This window comes from Leucopleurus acutus (genome assembly GCF_964270905.1).
Source record: "Leucopleurus acutus genome assembly, chromosome: 3".
Taxonomy (NCBI): Eukaryota; Metazoa; Chordata; class Mammalia; order Artiodactyla; family Delphinidae; genus Leucopleurus; species Leucopleurus acutus.
Window position 1 is genome coordinate 164,691,565 of NC_139145.1, and position 15,746 is coordinate 164,707,310.

The 15,746-nt window shown below is 39.2% G+C and overlaps 1 protein-coding gene across 1 annotated transcript in view; it reads left to right on the forward strand.

Moving 5' to 3' along the window:
• The window catches only part of DNAH5 (dynein axonemal heavy chain 5), a gene marked incomplete at both ends in the record, with an annotated part of 214,130 nt that overhangs the window by 167,426 nt on the left and 30,958 nt on the right, over positions 1-15,746 (forward strand). Inside the window, 7 exons of the mRNA XM_082837242.1 lie at positions 864-999; positions 1,563-1,879; positions 3,259-3,414; positions 4,313-4,495; positions 12,519-12,762; positions 13,771-13,885; positions 14,374-14,564. Coding sequence (XP_082693368.1) covers positions 864-999; positions 1,563-1,879; positions 3,259-3,414; positions 4,313-4,495; positions 12,519-12,762; positions 13,771-13,885; positions 14,374-14,564 — 1,342 coding nt within the window. The remainder of the gene's footprint in view (positions 1-863; positions 1,000-1,562; positions 1,880-3,258; positions 3,415-4,312; positions 4,496-12,518; positions 12,763-13,770; positions 13,886-14,373; positions 14,565-15,746) is intronic.

A 15,746-nucleotide genomic window follows, 5' to 3' on the forward strand; every position in this document is an offset into this window, starting at 1 on the left:
TCAACATAGAGAAATGGAACCATTTGTTTTTTTTTTGCGGTACGTGGGCCTCTCACTGCTGTGGCCTCTCCCGTTGTGGAACACAAGCTCCGGGCGCGCAGGCTCAGCGGCCATGGCCCACGGGCCCAGCTGCTCCGTGGCATGTGGGATCCTCCCGGACCGGGGCACGAACCCGCATCCCCTGCATCGGCAGGCGGACTCTCAACCACTGCACCACCTGGGAAGCCCCTGGAGCCATTTGTTTTTAAGAACAAAGCCCTGAGTGGCAATAGTGTGTGGAAGTCCGGTTAAAGGTCTTTTACTGACACAAGAACAGCAGAGAGGGACCTACTAAGTCAGTGTGGCCGGAATTTGTAAATGAGCTTCAGGACTCCACAACCTGAAGACAATCTAAAGTTTCACCTAAAGTAAAAGGAGATGTGCAGTTAGGCAAAGCAGTAATGATGCTAGAACTTTAACATGAGAAATATTCCTCATTTTTAAGTAGGGATATGTATTTCTTTACATTTTGTTGTGCTATGTGATATTAGCATGTATGTTGATATTTTATTTCTAAGTTTTTGATACGAAAATCATAAATGATGCAAATCTCCATTGTTTCTCAGTTTATTAACATCTGGGGAGGGTTTGCCCATTGGCTCAGGGTCCCTCCTGAGGAATCCATCTATGTTCCATAGATAGGGCTTAAGACACAGGCTGGGCTGAGACAGACCCACAGAAATGGAATCTAACGCTTCCTGTGGAATAAGTGGCTCACATATCTCAGAAAGGAAGATAACATATGATGTTTTCAAATTATGTTTTTGAGCTCCAGGATACATTTATCTGAACAAAGGTTTTCTTCTGGTTCTGTCTGTTTTTAGACCTTGCTTGAAGATGCAGAGAGGTGCAGACATAAAATGCAGACCGCTTCCGCGCTGATCGGGGGACTGGCAGGGGAAAAAGAAAGATGGACAGAGCAGAGCAAGGAGTTTGCTGCACAAACTAAAAGACTTGTAGGTATGTAATTCCTTTATTAATGAGATTACGTGTTGACTATGATAGGGAGTGAGCAAACTTAAGTTTTAATCAGAATACCCATCAGCACTCTATTACTTCAAATTCCTCTGTGTGTGTGTGTGTGTGTGTCCAGCTATTTCAAAAGGATGAATATTGGTCTGGCATTTAGGCAACGCTTATTAGATTTCAACCTCTTATTATCAGGTCATTTTTGAATTCTCCCACGAGTGAATGGCCATATCGATCAAGGTCACTTAGAATGGAGGCTCTGTCTTCTGAGGTTTTGGTGTATCTCTTAAACTCAGAAATCATCCTCTCATATCCAACAAGAGTCAACATAATCTGGTGCGTGACTACTAGCAGCTATTACTTGGTGGACCTTGTGGACTCATTAACAATGAACTAAGCTACTGCTATTCACAAGACATAGCAACTTGTGGTTACAATTTGGTTTCTGAAATTTCGTTTGAAAGAATGGTTGTCTTTTTTTTCATTTCTAACATTCTGCACAATTACAGGGCTGATCACAGACTATTTCAGTGATGTTTCGTTTTCTGTTTTAGGGGATGTGTTGTTGGCTACAGCTTTCCTATCTTATTCTGGTCCGTTTAACCAAGAATTTCGCAATTTGCTGTTAAGTGACTGGCAGAAGGAAATGAAAGCCCGGAAAATTCCATTTGGAGACAATCTAAATCTCAGTGAGATGTTGATTGATGCTCCTACCATTAGTGAATGGAACCTCCAAGGCCTGCCAAACGATGACCTGTCCATTCAGAATGGAATTATTGTCACAAAGGCATCTCGCTACCCTTTGTTAATAGATCCACAGACTCAAGGGAAGATCTGGGTTAAAAATAAAGAAAACCAAAATGAACTCCAGGTAATCTGGGTTTGAGTCTATTTAGGCTACTAATCAATTTTAGTGACCCAGATCAACAAGTATCTGAGAATAAAGAAATATTTCATATTTAGAAATAATTTTATTATTAATATTTAGATATTAGTATTTAGAAATGATTTCTAAAAATTGCATTATTTGCATTCTTGTTGATCTCTCCAATGCCGTCTTTCAGAGGTTTCAGACTCCCTTCTGTTAGGTCCTAGGGCCCTCATTCATAAACAGAGCAGGGTGGAGCTATATTACACTAAGTATACAGCACTTTATAAAGACACTTCATAATTATTCCATGATTATTTGTCACAAATATGGTGGTGGTGAGGAAAAGGCAACATTGACATACAACCTTTACTTGCTTGTCAGTAAAAGGGAATGATGCAGTCAAATGCTCTGGAGCCTCCTTAAAAAACTAAAAATAGAGCTACCATATGATCCTGCAATCCCACTCCTGGGCATATATCTGGAGAAAACCATAACTCAAAAAGGTACATGCAGGGCTTCCCTGGTGGCGCAGTGGTTGAGAGTCCACCTGCCGATGCAGGGGACACGGGTTCGTGCCCCGGTCCGGGAAGATCCCACATGCCGCGGAGTGGCTAGGCCCATAAGCCATGGCTGCTGAGCCAGCACGTCCGGAGCCTGTGCTCCGCAACGAGAGAGGCCACGACGGTGAGAGGCCCACATAACGCAAAAAAAAAAAAAAAAAAAAAAAAAAAAAAGGTACATGCACCCCAATGTTCATTGCAGCACTGTTTACAATAGCTCAGACATGGAAGCAACCTAAATGTCCATCAACAGAGGAATAGATAAAGAAGATGTATATTTACACAGTGGAATATTACTCAGCCATAAAAAAGAATGAAATAATGCTATTTGCAGCAACATGGCTGGACCTAGAGATTATCATACAAAGTGAAGTAAGCCAGACAGAGAAAGACAAATATCATATGATATCACTTATATGTGGAATATAAAAAAAATGATACAAATGAAGTTATATACAAAACAGAAACAGGCTCACAGACATAGAAAACAAACTTATGGTTACCAAAGGGGAAAAGTGGGGGAGATGGATAAATTAGAAGTTTAGGATTGACATAAACCCACTACTATATATAAAATAGATAACCAACAAGGACCTACTGTAGAGCACAGGTAGCTATACTCGACATTTTGTAATAACCTATAAGAGAAAAGAATCTGAAAAATATTATGTATAACTGAATCACTTTGCTGTACACCTGAAACTAACACAACATTGTAAATCAACTATACTTCAATTAAAAAAAATAAATAACGGATTGATGGTTTGCTAAGGTGAAGAATGGAAACAGTTTAGAGCAGCATTTCGATCTTCTTTCTAGATCACATCTCTAAATCACAAGTACTTCAGAAACCACCTAGAGGACAGTCTTTCTCTTGGAAGGCCCTTGCTTATCGAAGATGTTGCAGAGGAACTAGATCCAGCCCTGGATAATGTTCTGGAGAGAAACTTCATTAAGACCGGGTCTACCTTTAAGGTAGGTTAAACCTATAGATGACAATGTGCAGAATAATTACCATGAGGCCAGGTAAATGTGACATAGGTGACAGTTTCTCAATAGGCAGCAATTCAAATGTGAGGCATTTGCTTTTCTCTTCTACGCTTCCTGAGTTGGGATCAAGAGCCGTCTTTATAGGAATATCTACTTCACTTGTATAATAAAGTCTGACTCCATTGTGATGTTTGACTTTGGACAGTTTTCAAGCCCTGTCATGACCCTCTCCCCTTCCATCCCCAATGTAGGCAAGCTGATAAGAAAACGCAGGTCCACTCTCCTTTGGCACTGGTGGGAAGTTCAAATCATGCAGCTCTCTGCTCATGACCATGTCTGGGAAACTTCATCCCAGCCCCACTGGGTAACCACCATAAAACTCTAAAACAGCTTCCCCTCCCTACTCTCTCATGTGAGGTTTTTTTTGGACCTGTTTGGGAGCCTACCCTAATATTTCCAGAAAGTCTCATGTGAATAATAAACATTTTCATATCTTTTTGTTACATGAGTGACATCATCAGTCTTGACTTCTGAACCAAATTTTGGATGGGGAACCCATCTCACTTCTGCAGTATGATCACAACAATTTTGGTGATAAATTCTCTATATATTGTATGGTGTATATTGAATTAACTTCCTTCCTTCCCCCCTTCCTTCCCTCCCTCCCTCCCTCCCTCCCTTCCTTCCTCTCTTATCTCCATCCTTCTTTCCTTTCATCCTAGTGGCTTAAAGCCCTGTGAATGCCTAATGACCATTTCTTTTTTAGTATACAGATGATCTCTAGGTACACAGCTGTTAAAAGCAATACTGGATCCTATACAAAAAGCACACAGTAAGGTGTATCTCTGTTTTATGACTTTTAACTTTCTTTTTTATAAAAAAGGTGAAGGTCGGTGACAAAGAGGTAGATGTGATGGATGGCTTCAGACTCTACATTACCACCAAGCTGCCCAATCCAGCCTACACCCCTGAAATAAGTGCGCGGACCTCCATCATTGACTTCACTGTCACCATGAAAGGTCTAGAAGATCAATTACTGGGGAGAGTCATTCTCACAGAGAAGCAGGTGAGTGAAGTATGGCCCTACCGCTTTCTGCATTATGTTGCGATTTTTTCATTGACAAAAATGATATGATGAAACTTGTAATAGGATTGAGTCTCCTCCTTTAATTCCTATGTTTCTTCCATTATTAATTTCCAAGTGTCTTAAATAACTACTAACCAATTATCTACCCAGTATGTTGCATCTGCATCGCATAAATCATATAGATCATCAACTGATTTTATACAGGGGACTGGTGTAACTATGAGACTATCAGTCTCAGTATCAGCATCATTGTTCTGGATTTATATTACTTTATTTTTCTGAAGTTTGTTCTATTATTAATTCTAGTCACCTGTTGATTTTTAGCTTTCTAGTACACATCTAGATTTTCTTTCATTCGATTCATTATTATGCTTTTGGAATATAAAATTAAAACGTTTTACTCAGATAACATGACATTGCCAATTCTTATTTGTTATCCAAGAGAGCTCTGTGTATGTTGTGAGAAGATAGAAGTTGGTGACACTAGGTTTCACTGTGCACCTGCTGAGGGCTACCGGATTCATTATGCTCTAAGCATAACTCCATATCTGTTTTCTCTCAATGAAAAATGGCCAATAATTTATAACTTCTGTGTTCTGAGTCACCATTTTCTCCGGGGAACATCTGAGCCTTAAGGAAAGAAATCTGGAGGATTTTAATAGGACTGCTTTGGTGAAACTGCGTGAACTCTGAAAGTTGCTATTGATTTTTTTCCTGAGTTCGATGGCAATGTGGAGTTTGGTTTACTTTATACCTCCCTTCTACACTGACCTAAAGAGTTATTTAGGTTAAATCTATTGGCAGAACCTTTGAAATCTGTCCCTCCCATTCTTTTTACCTTTTCTGTATGTCGTACCATGCTTGGCCTTCTGAGCCCTTCCTTATGTTTCTCTCTTTCTCTCTCTCTCTTCCCCTCTTCCTTTTTTATGAATCTTCCCTGTTTACTTTTTAATTTGTTGTACATAAATCATAGAGTTATACGGTTGGAAATGGCATTCAAAGCCTTTAATCCAACTTCATAAATTCACACGGTTGGTGACCTCAGTATGGCAGGAACCGATGTTAGCGTTCCTACCACAGACTGGCTGTTGAAGAAATAACATCCTTCCAAATATCTGCTTGTTTATTTTTAAAATCTCAGTAGAGGTGGTTGAGAAAGTTTAGCGCTGCCACACCCTTATTTCAGGAAGGACAGGGATTCTTGATCAACAGCATATCTGTGGAGCCGGGGCATCCCTGAGAGTCCTAGGGCAGTATCCATTGCTTTCACCTGTAGTGCTGGCTTCAGGTAGATAAGGGGCTTTGATAGCACTTTGAATAATATCCTTGTCCTCAGCTTTCTTACGATTCAGCTGAGATGAATACAGTCTCCTTGGAAAAAAATAATTTGGCTTCCCAGATTTTTGGTTGCCACAAAACACAGCATCAACTCCAGGACTGAGCTGTAATTGTTGCAGCAGAGTTTTAAGATGAAGTATGGGGCACTGGAAGCTCACTGGAAGATTTTGAACAGCCTTGAAAAGCCAGTAATGGATCCCAGGCCAGGCTTTTTCTTACTTCCTGGGAAAGTTGGGTGCCTTCAGACATTATTCTCTTACCATCATCTCATTATCAGAATTTGTCCCAGTCTCAAAGGAAATGATTCTCACAAAAGTGTGGTCAGAGTGACGTGACACTCATTCTGTTCTAATAGTCATTTTACTCTGAACCACGTTAGAATACGACACGTAATCTGTATTTTTTTTTCTCTAAAGCAAAGTGAGCTGCTAGACTATTTGTGATGGATTTTAAGTAGCCTCCTTTCTGCCAGCAGCTTTTCCTTTTGCAGCATCTTTTCTGCCCACCGTGCTCCTGAATTTGCTCACTTTGCTGAATCTTTTCAGCCTGGGTGGTGGCAAGTGGGTCTGAGTTGGTCTCTGGTGCTTTCAGGGTATTTTTTTTTTTTATCATCTAGTGACTCAGTTGAAAAGAGCCTATGTCTATGCCTATGGATACAGATCTAAAACGTTAAGTCCAAATTGTTTCTTTGACTTCAGCAACCTGGAAGTCTCTCTTACTATGATCACATCTTGGGTGATGGTAAAAATATCAATATGACATGTTTTTGGGCCAAGGGGGGGGGCTCTTGAAAGCTAGGAAGATCCCACCGATAGGAAGTTGATGTTGGAAAGCATCTAAGAAATTCCCTAAATGTAGGGAGCATTGAAACAAATGGTGAACATCTTCAGTCAGGATGAGTTATGCCTTCACTGGTCTGTTGATTCTTCTTGTGAAAGCCAGCTTGGAACAGTAACTTAGGATACAAGGGAAAGGCTACTCTTAGTTCTTTGAGTCCATAAATTCACCAGCTGTCCAGTGTTCTGGGAATACAGGCAGTGAGGAACCTTATTGTCATGCAGGATCTGGTCTCATGAATGCTCAGCTGTACAGCCCCAGCAGGTTTGTTTGTTTAAGAGACAAAGGGAAACCTCAGAGCCTATGAAAGCAAAAGGAAGGCAGATTTTTAACTGACTTTATACTTTTCTGCTTCAAGGCAGTCTTTTTAAATGCATGGGCTGTTCAAGTTCACATCAAGGTCATACTCAATTGTTCACCTGATGTACCTGTGAGTATATTTAGACGGCCTGCTGTTGTCATCAGAAGGTGATGTATCAAGACCATTTTAAATAGGCAGCAAACCAGTAGCCCTCCGGAAACTTTCCTTTAAAGAAACCTGGTCTCTTTGGGTCACCCTCACCTTGATCCTAGAGAATAAGAAAGAATCTCAAAGAAAACTATGTACTATTAGGAGAAAAATATTAATATCAATTAACAGCTTCTACTAGCCGCACAATACAAAGCCTCAAGTGTCATCCTTGTTCAGAATTTCGGATGAGCAAACAGGTGTATGATTTATTTCTTTTGGAGCTGGAAGGACCTAAACTTGGTGGAACTGACATGGGGAATAACTTAATAAAGACACTAAATAGACATTGTTATCACCATTGTTATTGGTGATGGAGAAAAAATAAATCTGTTTCTGAGTTCAGTTGTTTAATCTTTCATTTTAATTACCAGTGCAAGGTACAGAGAGAAAGAATCTTTGGGAATAAAGCCTGGGTGATATGTTAAAAATGAGAACTGTGGAAGGCTGTCATCTATTTCCTTTTATTGATTCCAAAACTTTGGTTATAGTTGAAGTTTATGAACAGAAAGAATTTGAGTTTTCATTTGCATCCTTGTTGAGCCACTTAACGTTTGATCATGTAATAGATCAATAGTACATTTCATGAAGTTGTACTGAATCACTGATGTACTTTCTTATTCAATTCAGGGATACTTTCACATTATCACAGTTTATATAAAATTTTTACATTGTGGTCTTAATGTATAGAATACATAGCACAAATGTGTGTGTGTGTGTGTGTGTGTGTGTGTGTGCGCGCGCTAATCCCTTTGGTGGGAAAAATGCTAATAGACAAAATTATTTTGATTAATTTTGCCCCTTCGTATTAATTTGTAAAAGAACTGTATTATGGAACTAAAGCTGTAGTTCAACAGAAATATGTTTAAATCTGTCATACAAATGAAAATATGCCTAAAACTTTATCCCATATGTTTTCCATTTTTAAAACTCAAATGAAAAGCAAATAGCAATTGTTCTATTTTCTTTCAGAGGTATCTTTCTTTGCCCCATAACTATTGTTCTATTCTACTGTTTGGCCACTGGTGTGCTATTTAATGAACAGTTTGCTTTTGGAATTCCAAATATTACTTTAGGTTGTAGTATTTACTTTAGAGTATATTATTTCATCAGTTTCAAACTATGGGGGAAATGTACTCCTTAGCCTTATTTTAATCCTTTGGGAATATAAGCATTTCTTTAAGTGACAATTTTATTTAATTAATGTTGTTAACAATGACATTAAATTGACCATAATCAACTCAATAATGTTCAAGCTTTTATTTACTATCTTTAAAATCAGGAAAGGAATAATTTGTACTTTATTGTATGTAGTACTAGTAAGTATGTTTATTTTCTTAATAATGGTTTTCATAAGCACTGTGGAGGCATAATTTTAGTCTCAATCCTGTAGTTCTCAAGTGGAGATGGGATCAGAAATGTAGGTTGTAACAGGTTTTGCAAACTATGTTGAAAAGTTTGGACCTTTCCAAATAGTAAAGGAAAGGTCTATGACTGGGAGCAGAAAAGGGGCTGATGGCAGAGCAAAAGATCAGTGGGGAGACCAGTTATGGTTAGTGTAGTCCCCCAAGCAGTAATTAAATCCTACATTAGGGCAATTGCTATGTAATTGGAAAAAAATGGAGGGAGGCTTATGCAGGAAGGCTCAGTAAGACTTGGTGCAGATTTCAGATTTGATAGCCCATGGTCTCATCTCCAGCAGACATGAAAGCATGCATCCTTAGCATTGTAAGTGCAAGATTAGAAAGTTCTCCTTAAAAAAAATCCCTTTCAGCTCCTTCATTATGCTTTTACAATGATAGGTGAAATTCTAAAGTGTGATTTATTTTGTACCAACTTATAATTTTACTTTTCAAACTACTCATTTCCAAATAAACATTACAATGCATCTGAAAAATCCATGCTGGAAACGAGTGAAGGGAGGGGATAGAGAGAAGAGACGTCTTCTGAGCAGCTGTCATGATCCAGTCACTGGTTTGAGCTTCTTTGCTAATGATATCCTTACAATCACTCTCTGAGCTGTTTTTATGTCCATTTTGCAGATGAAGAAACTGAGGCTTATAGACTTGCATAACATGGCCAAGGTCATGCAGTTGATAAGTCCTGGGTGTTAGAATTTAAAGTGTCTTCCTGATGTCAAAATGCTCACTCTTCTCACTGTTTTACTTTCCTTCCCTTACCTGTCTTCATGTGCGGACTTTTATCAGGCTCACCTTTAAGAACTCAGAAACGATAATGAGAGTGTGTAAAATTTAAGAATACGGCAAGAGTGTGTAAAATTTGAGAATATGGCAATAAAAATACTTGAATTATTTCCATTTAATTTTATTATCACTTTGTTTCCTAGTGTAACCATATTGTGAGTGCATTTATTATAACTGCCCATGGAAAGGAATTTTATAGTAACCATTGAATGTCACTTGTTTATACTAATTTCTACATTATCTCAAATACAAGATTATTATCTAGTAAATAAATGAATTAAAATGACCAGTAAGGATATTGCCAACAAACACATGAAAGGATGCTCAACATCACTAATCATTAGAGAAATGCAAATCGCAACTACAATGAGGTATCACCTCACACCAGTTAGAATGGCCATTATCAAAAAATGTACAAACAATAAGTGCTGGAGAGGGTGTGGAGAAAAGGGAACCCTCTTGCACTGTTGGTGGGAATGTAAATTGATACAGCCACTATGGAGAACAATATGGAGGTTCCTTAAAAAACTAAAAATAGAACTACCATATGACCCAGCAATCCCACTACTGGGCATATACCCTGAGAAAACCATAATTCAAAAAGACACATGCACCCCAATGTTCATTGCAGCACTGTTTACAATAGCCAGGTCATGGAAGCAACCTAAGTGTCCATCAACAGATGAATGAATAAAGAAGATGTGGCACATATATACAATGGAATATTACTCAGCCATAAAAAGAAACGAAATTGAGTTATTTGTAGTGAGGTGGATGGACCTAGAGTCTGTCATACAGAGAGAAGTAAGTCAGGTAGAGAAAAATACTGGATGCTAACACATATATATGGAATCTAAAAGAAAAAAAAAAATGGTTCTGAAGAACCTAGGGGCAGGACAGGAATAAAGATGCAGACGTAGAGAATGGACTTGATGACACCGGGAGGGGGAAGGGTAAGCTGGGACGAAGTGAGAGAGTGGCATGGACATATATACACTACCAAATGTAAAATAGATAGCTAGTGGGAAGCAGCTGCATAGCACAGGGAGGTCAGCTCGGTGCTTTGCATCCACCTAGGGGGTGGGATAGGGAGGGTGGGAGGGAGACGCAAGAGGGAGGTGATATGGGGATATATGTATATGTATAGCTGATGCACTTTGTTATGCAGCAGCAACTAACACAGCAATGTAAAACAATTATACTCCACTAAAGATGTTAAAAATAAATAAATAAAATGACCAGTAAGGAAGCTTTCAAATGTAACCAAATAACACATGGAAGCAAAGACAGTAAGAGCAGGTCTTAATTGCATTGCTGTATCTCAAAGAATTAAGAATTGATGCAAGTTTGAGCTTTTGTTTTGCTTAAAGAGGGACTTTTTCTTTTTTCTAGAATGTTCCAGGACCTGACTCACTGTGCTCAGAGCATGAGTTGGGAGCCTGGTAGGGTCCCACCCACCATAACTGTTCAACCAATGGTGATTAACTAGCTAGAACATACAGCAGAGGCCAGTGCTCTTTGCTTTTTGCCCGCGTGCAGTTTTGCTACCATGACCTTTATTTTTAACTTCATGGTTTTTGTTACAAAGGGAGAATTTTCATGTCTGTATTTCTGGCACTACGACATGACTAGATTTTCTGGTACACTAATGTGTTTCAGTTTATCAGTTTGAAAAGGGCTATAGCATTTAATCATTCACCGGGCAATATTGAGAGCCTACTACGTATCGGACATTGTACTAAGAGATGGAGAATGTATCAATGAACCAAAAAATCCTTGCAGCATAACTATTAAGTAATTTATATGTTATTAGAAAGAAAGTAAATAATCACATAATTAATGAATAGTCCTATTATGTTTTATATGATTTCGTGTGATTCATCACTGCATATAACTTTAGATTTGTAGTTTTCTCGATAGGGGGTAGAATCTACAAAACCTGCTGAGCCATATCCAGAATACCTAACTGAGGATTTACCTTTCTGAAGCTGCTCTAGCAGTGTGAGCTTGGTATCACATGCCCAGGTACCCGCACACCTGGAAGTGCCGACAGTGCTCTCCTGTTCAAGTCACCTGCATTTAACCCTCGTTTCCCCATATTGTATTTACACTGAAATGTGCGTAACTTTAGTAATGCAGGTAAGCGTAGGTACCTTGTCAATGGACACTATATTTAGAAAGCTTTTCAAGCAAACTTGCTAATGCGTATCTTTCTCTTCCAATTTTAAATTCTATTTCCTCATTGTCTTTTCCTCTTTTGAATCTTTTATTAACTTCAAGTTAGAGTCTCTCATGAAACAATTTGACTTTCATGTACAATTTGACTTGGTGCTGGCAGCATCTCCCAGCCTCTGGGTTTCCTGCTGCCCTTGGCTTGTGGAGTGTCATGGCTGTTTCCTCCTTCCCTCACCCTCACCAACCCCATCTTTTCTTTCCTTCTCTTTCACTGTCTCTCCCTCTCCAAACTACCAAAAGGAAGGAATAGCCAATAAGGGCAATAATCTTCCAAAGCCATTCTCTCCCCAGCTACCCATAAAAGCCTTTTAGGAAGGATTCAGAATGTCCTTTCTCTTGGAGAGGACAGCATCTATTCTTTTCAGGTCAAGATGATTTTTCAATTTAAATGTACCTGCAGTAGCAGTGCAGTTTGCTTGCCTAACTTTTGGACACTTGCTTGTCACAGAGTTGGATACTATTTCAACACACAAGTTGAGAATAATCACATTCAAACAGTAGAGCTCTTTTAAACAAGAAACCAAACAGAGGTAAATGTATTTAATCTGAGACGCATATATTGTCTTCAAATAAATTTCAGTTTCAAAACAGGAATAAATATGATCACAGAAGTCCCTTAAAAATGAGTTGACTTTAGGAAATAAATAGATGGTAAATAGTTAATACTGGTAATATTTTTAGCACATTTTACATTGTTTGCCACCAATTCTTCTTTCCTCCATTAATTCTCCTCCTCTAATTTTGATGTCTGTATTTCCTGCAGTCAAATATGATAACTACAGTACAGGAACTCGAGAGCAGCCCCATAGGTAAACTTTTTAAGGAATGGCCAAACCATAGGTGTTCATTAAGAAAAAAATATATTTATGCAAATTAACAGGAACTGGAGAAAGAAAGAACTCATCTCATGGAAGATGTAACTGCAAACAAGAGGAGAATGAAGGAGCTAGAAGACAATTTGCTTTACCGTCTGACCAGTACCCAGGGGTCCCTGGTGGAAGATGAGAGTATCATCCTTGTGTTGAGTAACACAAAAAAGACAGCCGAGGAGGTGACCCAGAAGCTGGAAATTTCAGCTGAGACAGAAATTCAAATTAACTCAGCCCGGGAGGAATATAGACCTGGTGAGTTTGGTAATGAAAGACAAATGTCACAGGAAAATGAAGTGAGAAATGAGAATTAGAGAAATTGAAGTAAGGATGTTATGAAAACAACTATGCAATGTGGAGTAGCCATTTGTGTTGTGTGGCATTTCTTTAAATATTCAGTAAAATTGAGACGAAGAAATTTTATAATGGTGTAAATTTTCTAGGTGCTTATAATTCATGTTATTGGCAAATTCTTTAAGGTTCCTGTGAACTTATTTTTAAACCAGAAAGTAAAGAGGAGAATTATTAAAGACATCCGACTACAAACTAGTGAAGTCTGAGGAATTTGTGCTGCATTTGTGGGCTGTTCACTAGTTGTTTATCATTTGGTAACAATAAGCCTGTATTTTGTTTGTAGTCCTGTAGAGTTCCCATGAGTCCAGCTAGTTCTCTGGTCTCATGGGAACTCTTCAACCTTATCCACAGATCAGCAAATCAGTGTTGTTCATGGGTTATAAAGGGAACCTGCTAAAAGAATTCAATTTCCTTTAGTAATTTATCATGCCTTTTGGAAAAATCATTGAAACAATATCTACTGGTGGAGAGTCAGGAGTGTCATCTTTGCGATGCCTTGGCTTACCACCTTGAGGCCAAGTTTAGTCAGGGCTTCCTCACGGAGCTTAAGAATGAAGTCCTTAACAATGCCTACACAGTTTGCCGGATGTTACAATACAATCCATGCTGTCCCACTGTTTGTCTTTTCTACCTATGAAAGAGTGTAATAAAATGTATTTATAAGGAATCTAGAGATTCTAAAACAGAAAGTATCATTTACTGAACCCAAATAGCAGACTACTTGTTCAAAGCTTACAAAGAAGAATTAAATATATATGATGACATTGCTCTAGACTCCCATTGTTGGTAGATATTCATTACTAAGACGTACAAATAAAACTTGTTTCATTTAGCATTTAGACTGATCTGTGCATGGGTCATTTATTTTCTGCGCTTGTAGCAAGTGCATCGTTGCTCTTTGTCTTTTAGTTGCTACTCGGGGCAGCATCCTCTACTTCCTCATCACGGAAATGTGCTTGGTTAGTGAGATGTATCAGACTTCGCTCCGCCAGTTTCTTGGCTTGTTTGACCTTTCCTTGGCCAGGTACGTCTGTACTCAGGAAGCCAAGCTGAATTCTGTATCTGTGGGTTAGAACGGTGACATTACATTGATAACTTATTTTCCCTTTGCAACTAAGCTGCTTCTTTCTCTTTAAATCTAAGTTGAGTGTAATTACCAGTGTGTTAACAAATCATTCTCATTTGTCATTTTATGCTTAGAGAAAGCTCTACCAAGTATTCATCCACTGATCGATTCCTTTGGTTTCCCCAAGTTTCTGTTAAACAAGAAAATTCCCCAGACATTGTTGTGAGTGATAATACTCCGCAGGTAAAATTGATTCAGACAACATGGAGGATTCTGTTATTTCATGTGGAGAGAGTGCTTGTTATTTTAGATTTAGGAGGCTTACTCTTGACGTGTAAAAAATAAGAGTTGATCCTCCAGAGTTACTTATTTTCCATTAAAGGCGTTGTTTTTAGGGACAATTGAAAAGGATGGGGCAAGGCTGATTTAAATGTTCTCTTCTCCAGGTCTGTCAAGAGCCCAATTACAAGCAAGAGGATCGCTAATATCATTGAGCACATGACCTATGAGGTTTATAAGTACACGGCTCGGGGTTTGTACGAGGGGCACAAATTTCTCTTCACCCTGCTGCTTACCCTAAAGATTGACATGCAGAGGAACCGAGTCAAGCATGAAGAGTTTCTCACCCTTATTAAAGGTCAATATTAGAATAGAAAGCATTGTGCACAGGTGCAGATGTAGGAATTATAGTGAAGGTCTTGTGCGTTTTTCTTTTTAGCAATAGCAGTTTCCTTGCATTTCACTGAAGATTGCATTTATGTGAGATTTTTTTTTAACATTAAAAAAATTAATTAACTAATTAATTAATCTTTTTATTTTTGGCTGTGTTGGGTCTTTGTTGCTGTGCACGGGCTTTCTCTAGTTGCGGCGAGCGGGGGCTACTCTTCGTTGTGGTGTGCGGGCTTCTCATTGTGGTGGCTTCTCTTGTTGTGGAGCACGGGCTCTAGGCGTGCGGGCTTCAGTAGTTGTGGCATGCGGGCTCAGTAGTTGTGGTGCACGGGCTCAGTTGCTCCATGGCATGTGGGATTTTCCTGGACCAGGGATCGAACCCATGTCCCCTGCATTGGCAGGTGGATTCTTAACCACTGCGCCACCAGGGAAGTCTGAGCTATTTTATTTGTTCATTAATTGCATGAATATTTATTGGGAAACTATTGCATGCCAGGACACAGAATAGGCGCTTGAAACATAATAAACAGTAAGTAAATTGTGCAGTGTGTGAGGAGCTAGTAAGCACTATGGAAAAACGGAGAAGGATAAGGGAGTTGGGGAATGTTTAGTATGTGGAGTGGGGAAGGTTTAAAATTTTTAATGGGATATTTAATGGGGTCTCTCATTGGGTAGGATTCCCGAGAGATGGACAGGTGGCCAAGACCTGAGGGACCAGGGGATGTTGGTCCTGGGGACGTTTAGAGAAAGTGCTGAAGGTTGAGGAGGTGACATCAATGCCTCTAGTGGGAGAGGGCGTCCTATGATGAAGGCAAAGCAAAGCAACCAGGGCGGCTGGAGCAGAGTGGGTGAGGTGACCATGCCACTCATCCCATGGATATTTCCTCTGTATCTATTGTAGCATTGATCACAGACAGGGCCCCTCTGCCGTGGAAGGCTGGGAAACACACATTTGCTATCACATTCTTGAATGTCTGGACAAAAAGTATTTAAAGGAACAGTGGAAATGATGCTAGGCTCGAAATGTTTTTATCTACTCTACCTTTTTAAACAAAGGCTTATCTTTAAAGCTAAGGCACAACTTTATCTTTGGAGGGGTGGATTTTCATTGACTTCACCTACATGGAGAGTAGATTTGCAGAGGAACTTG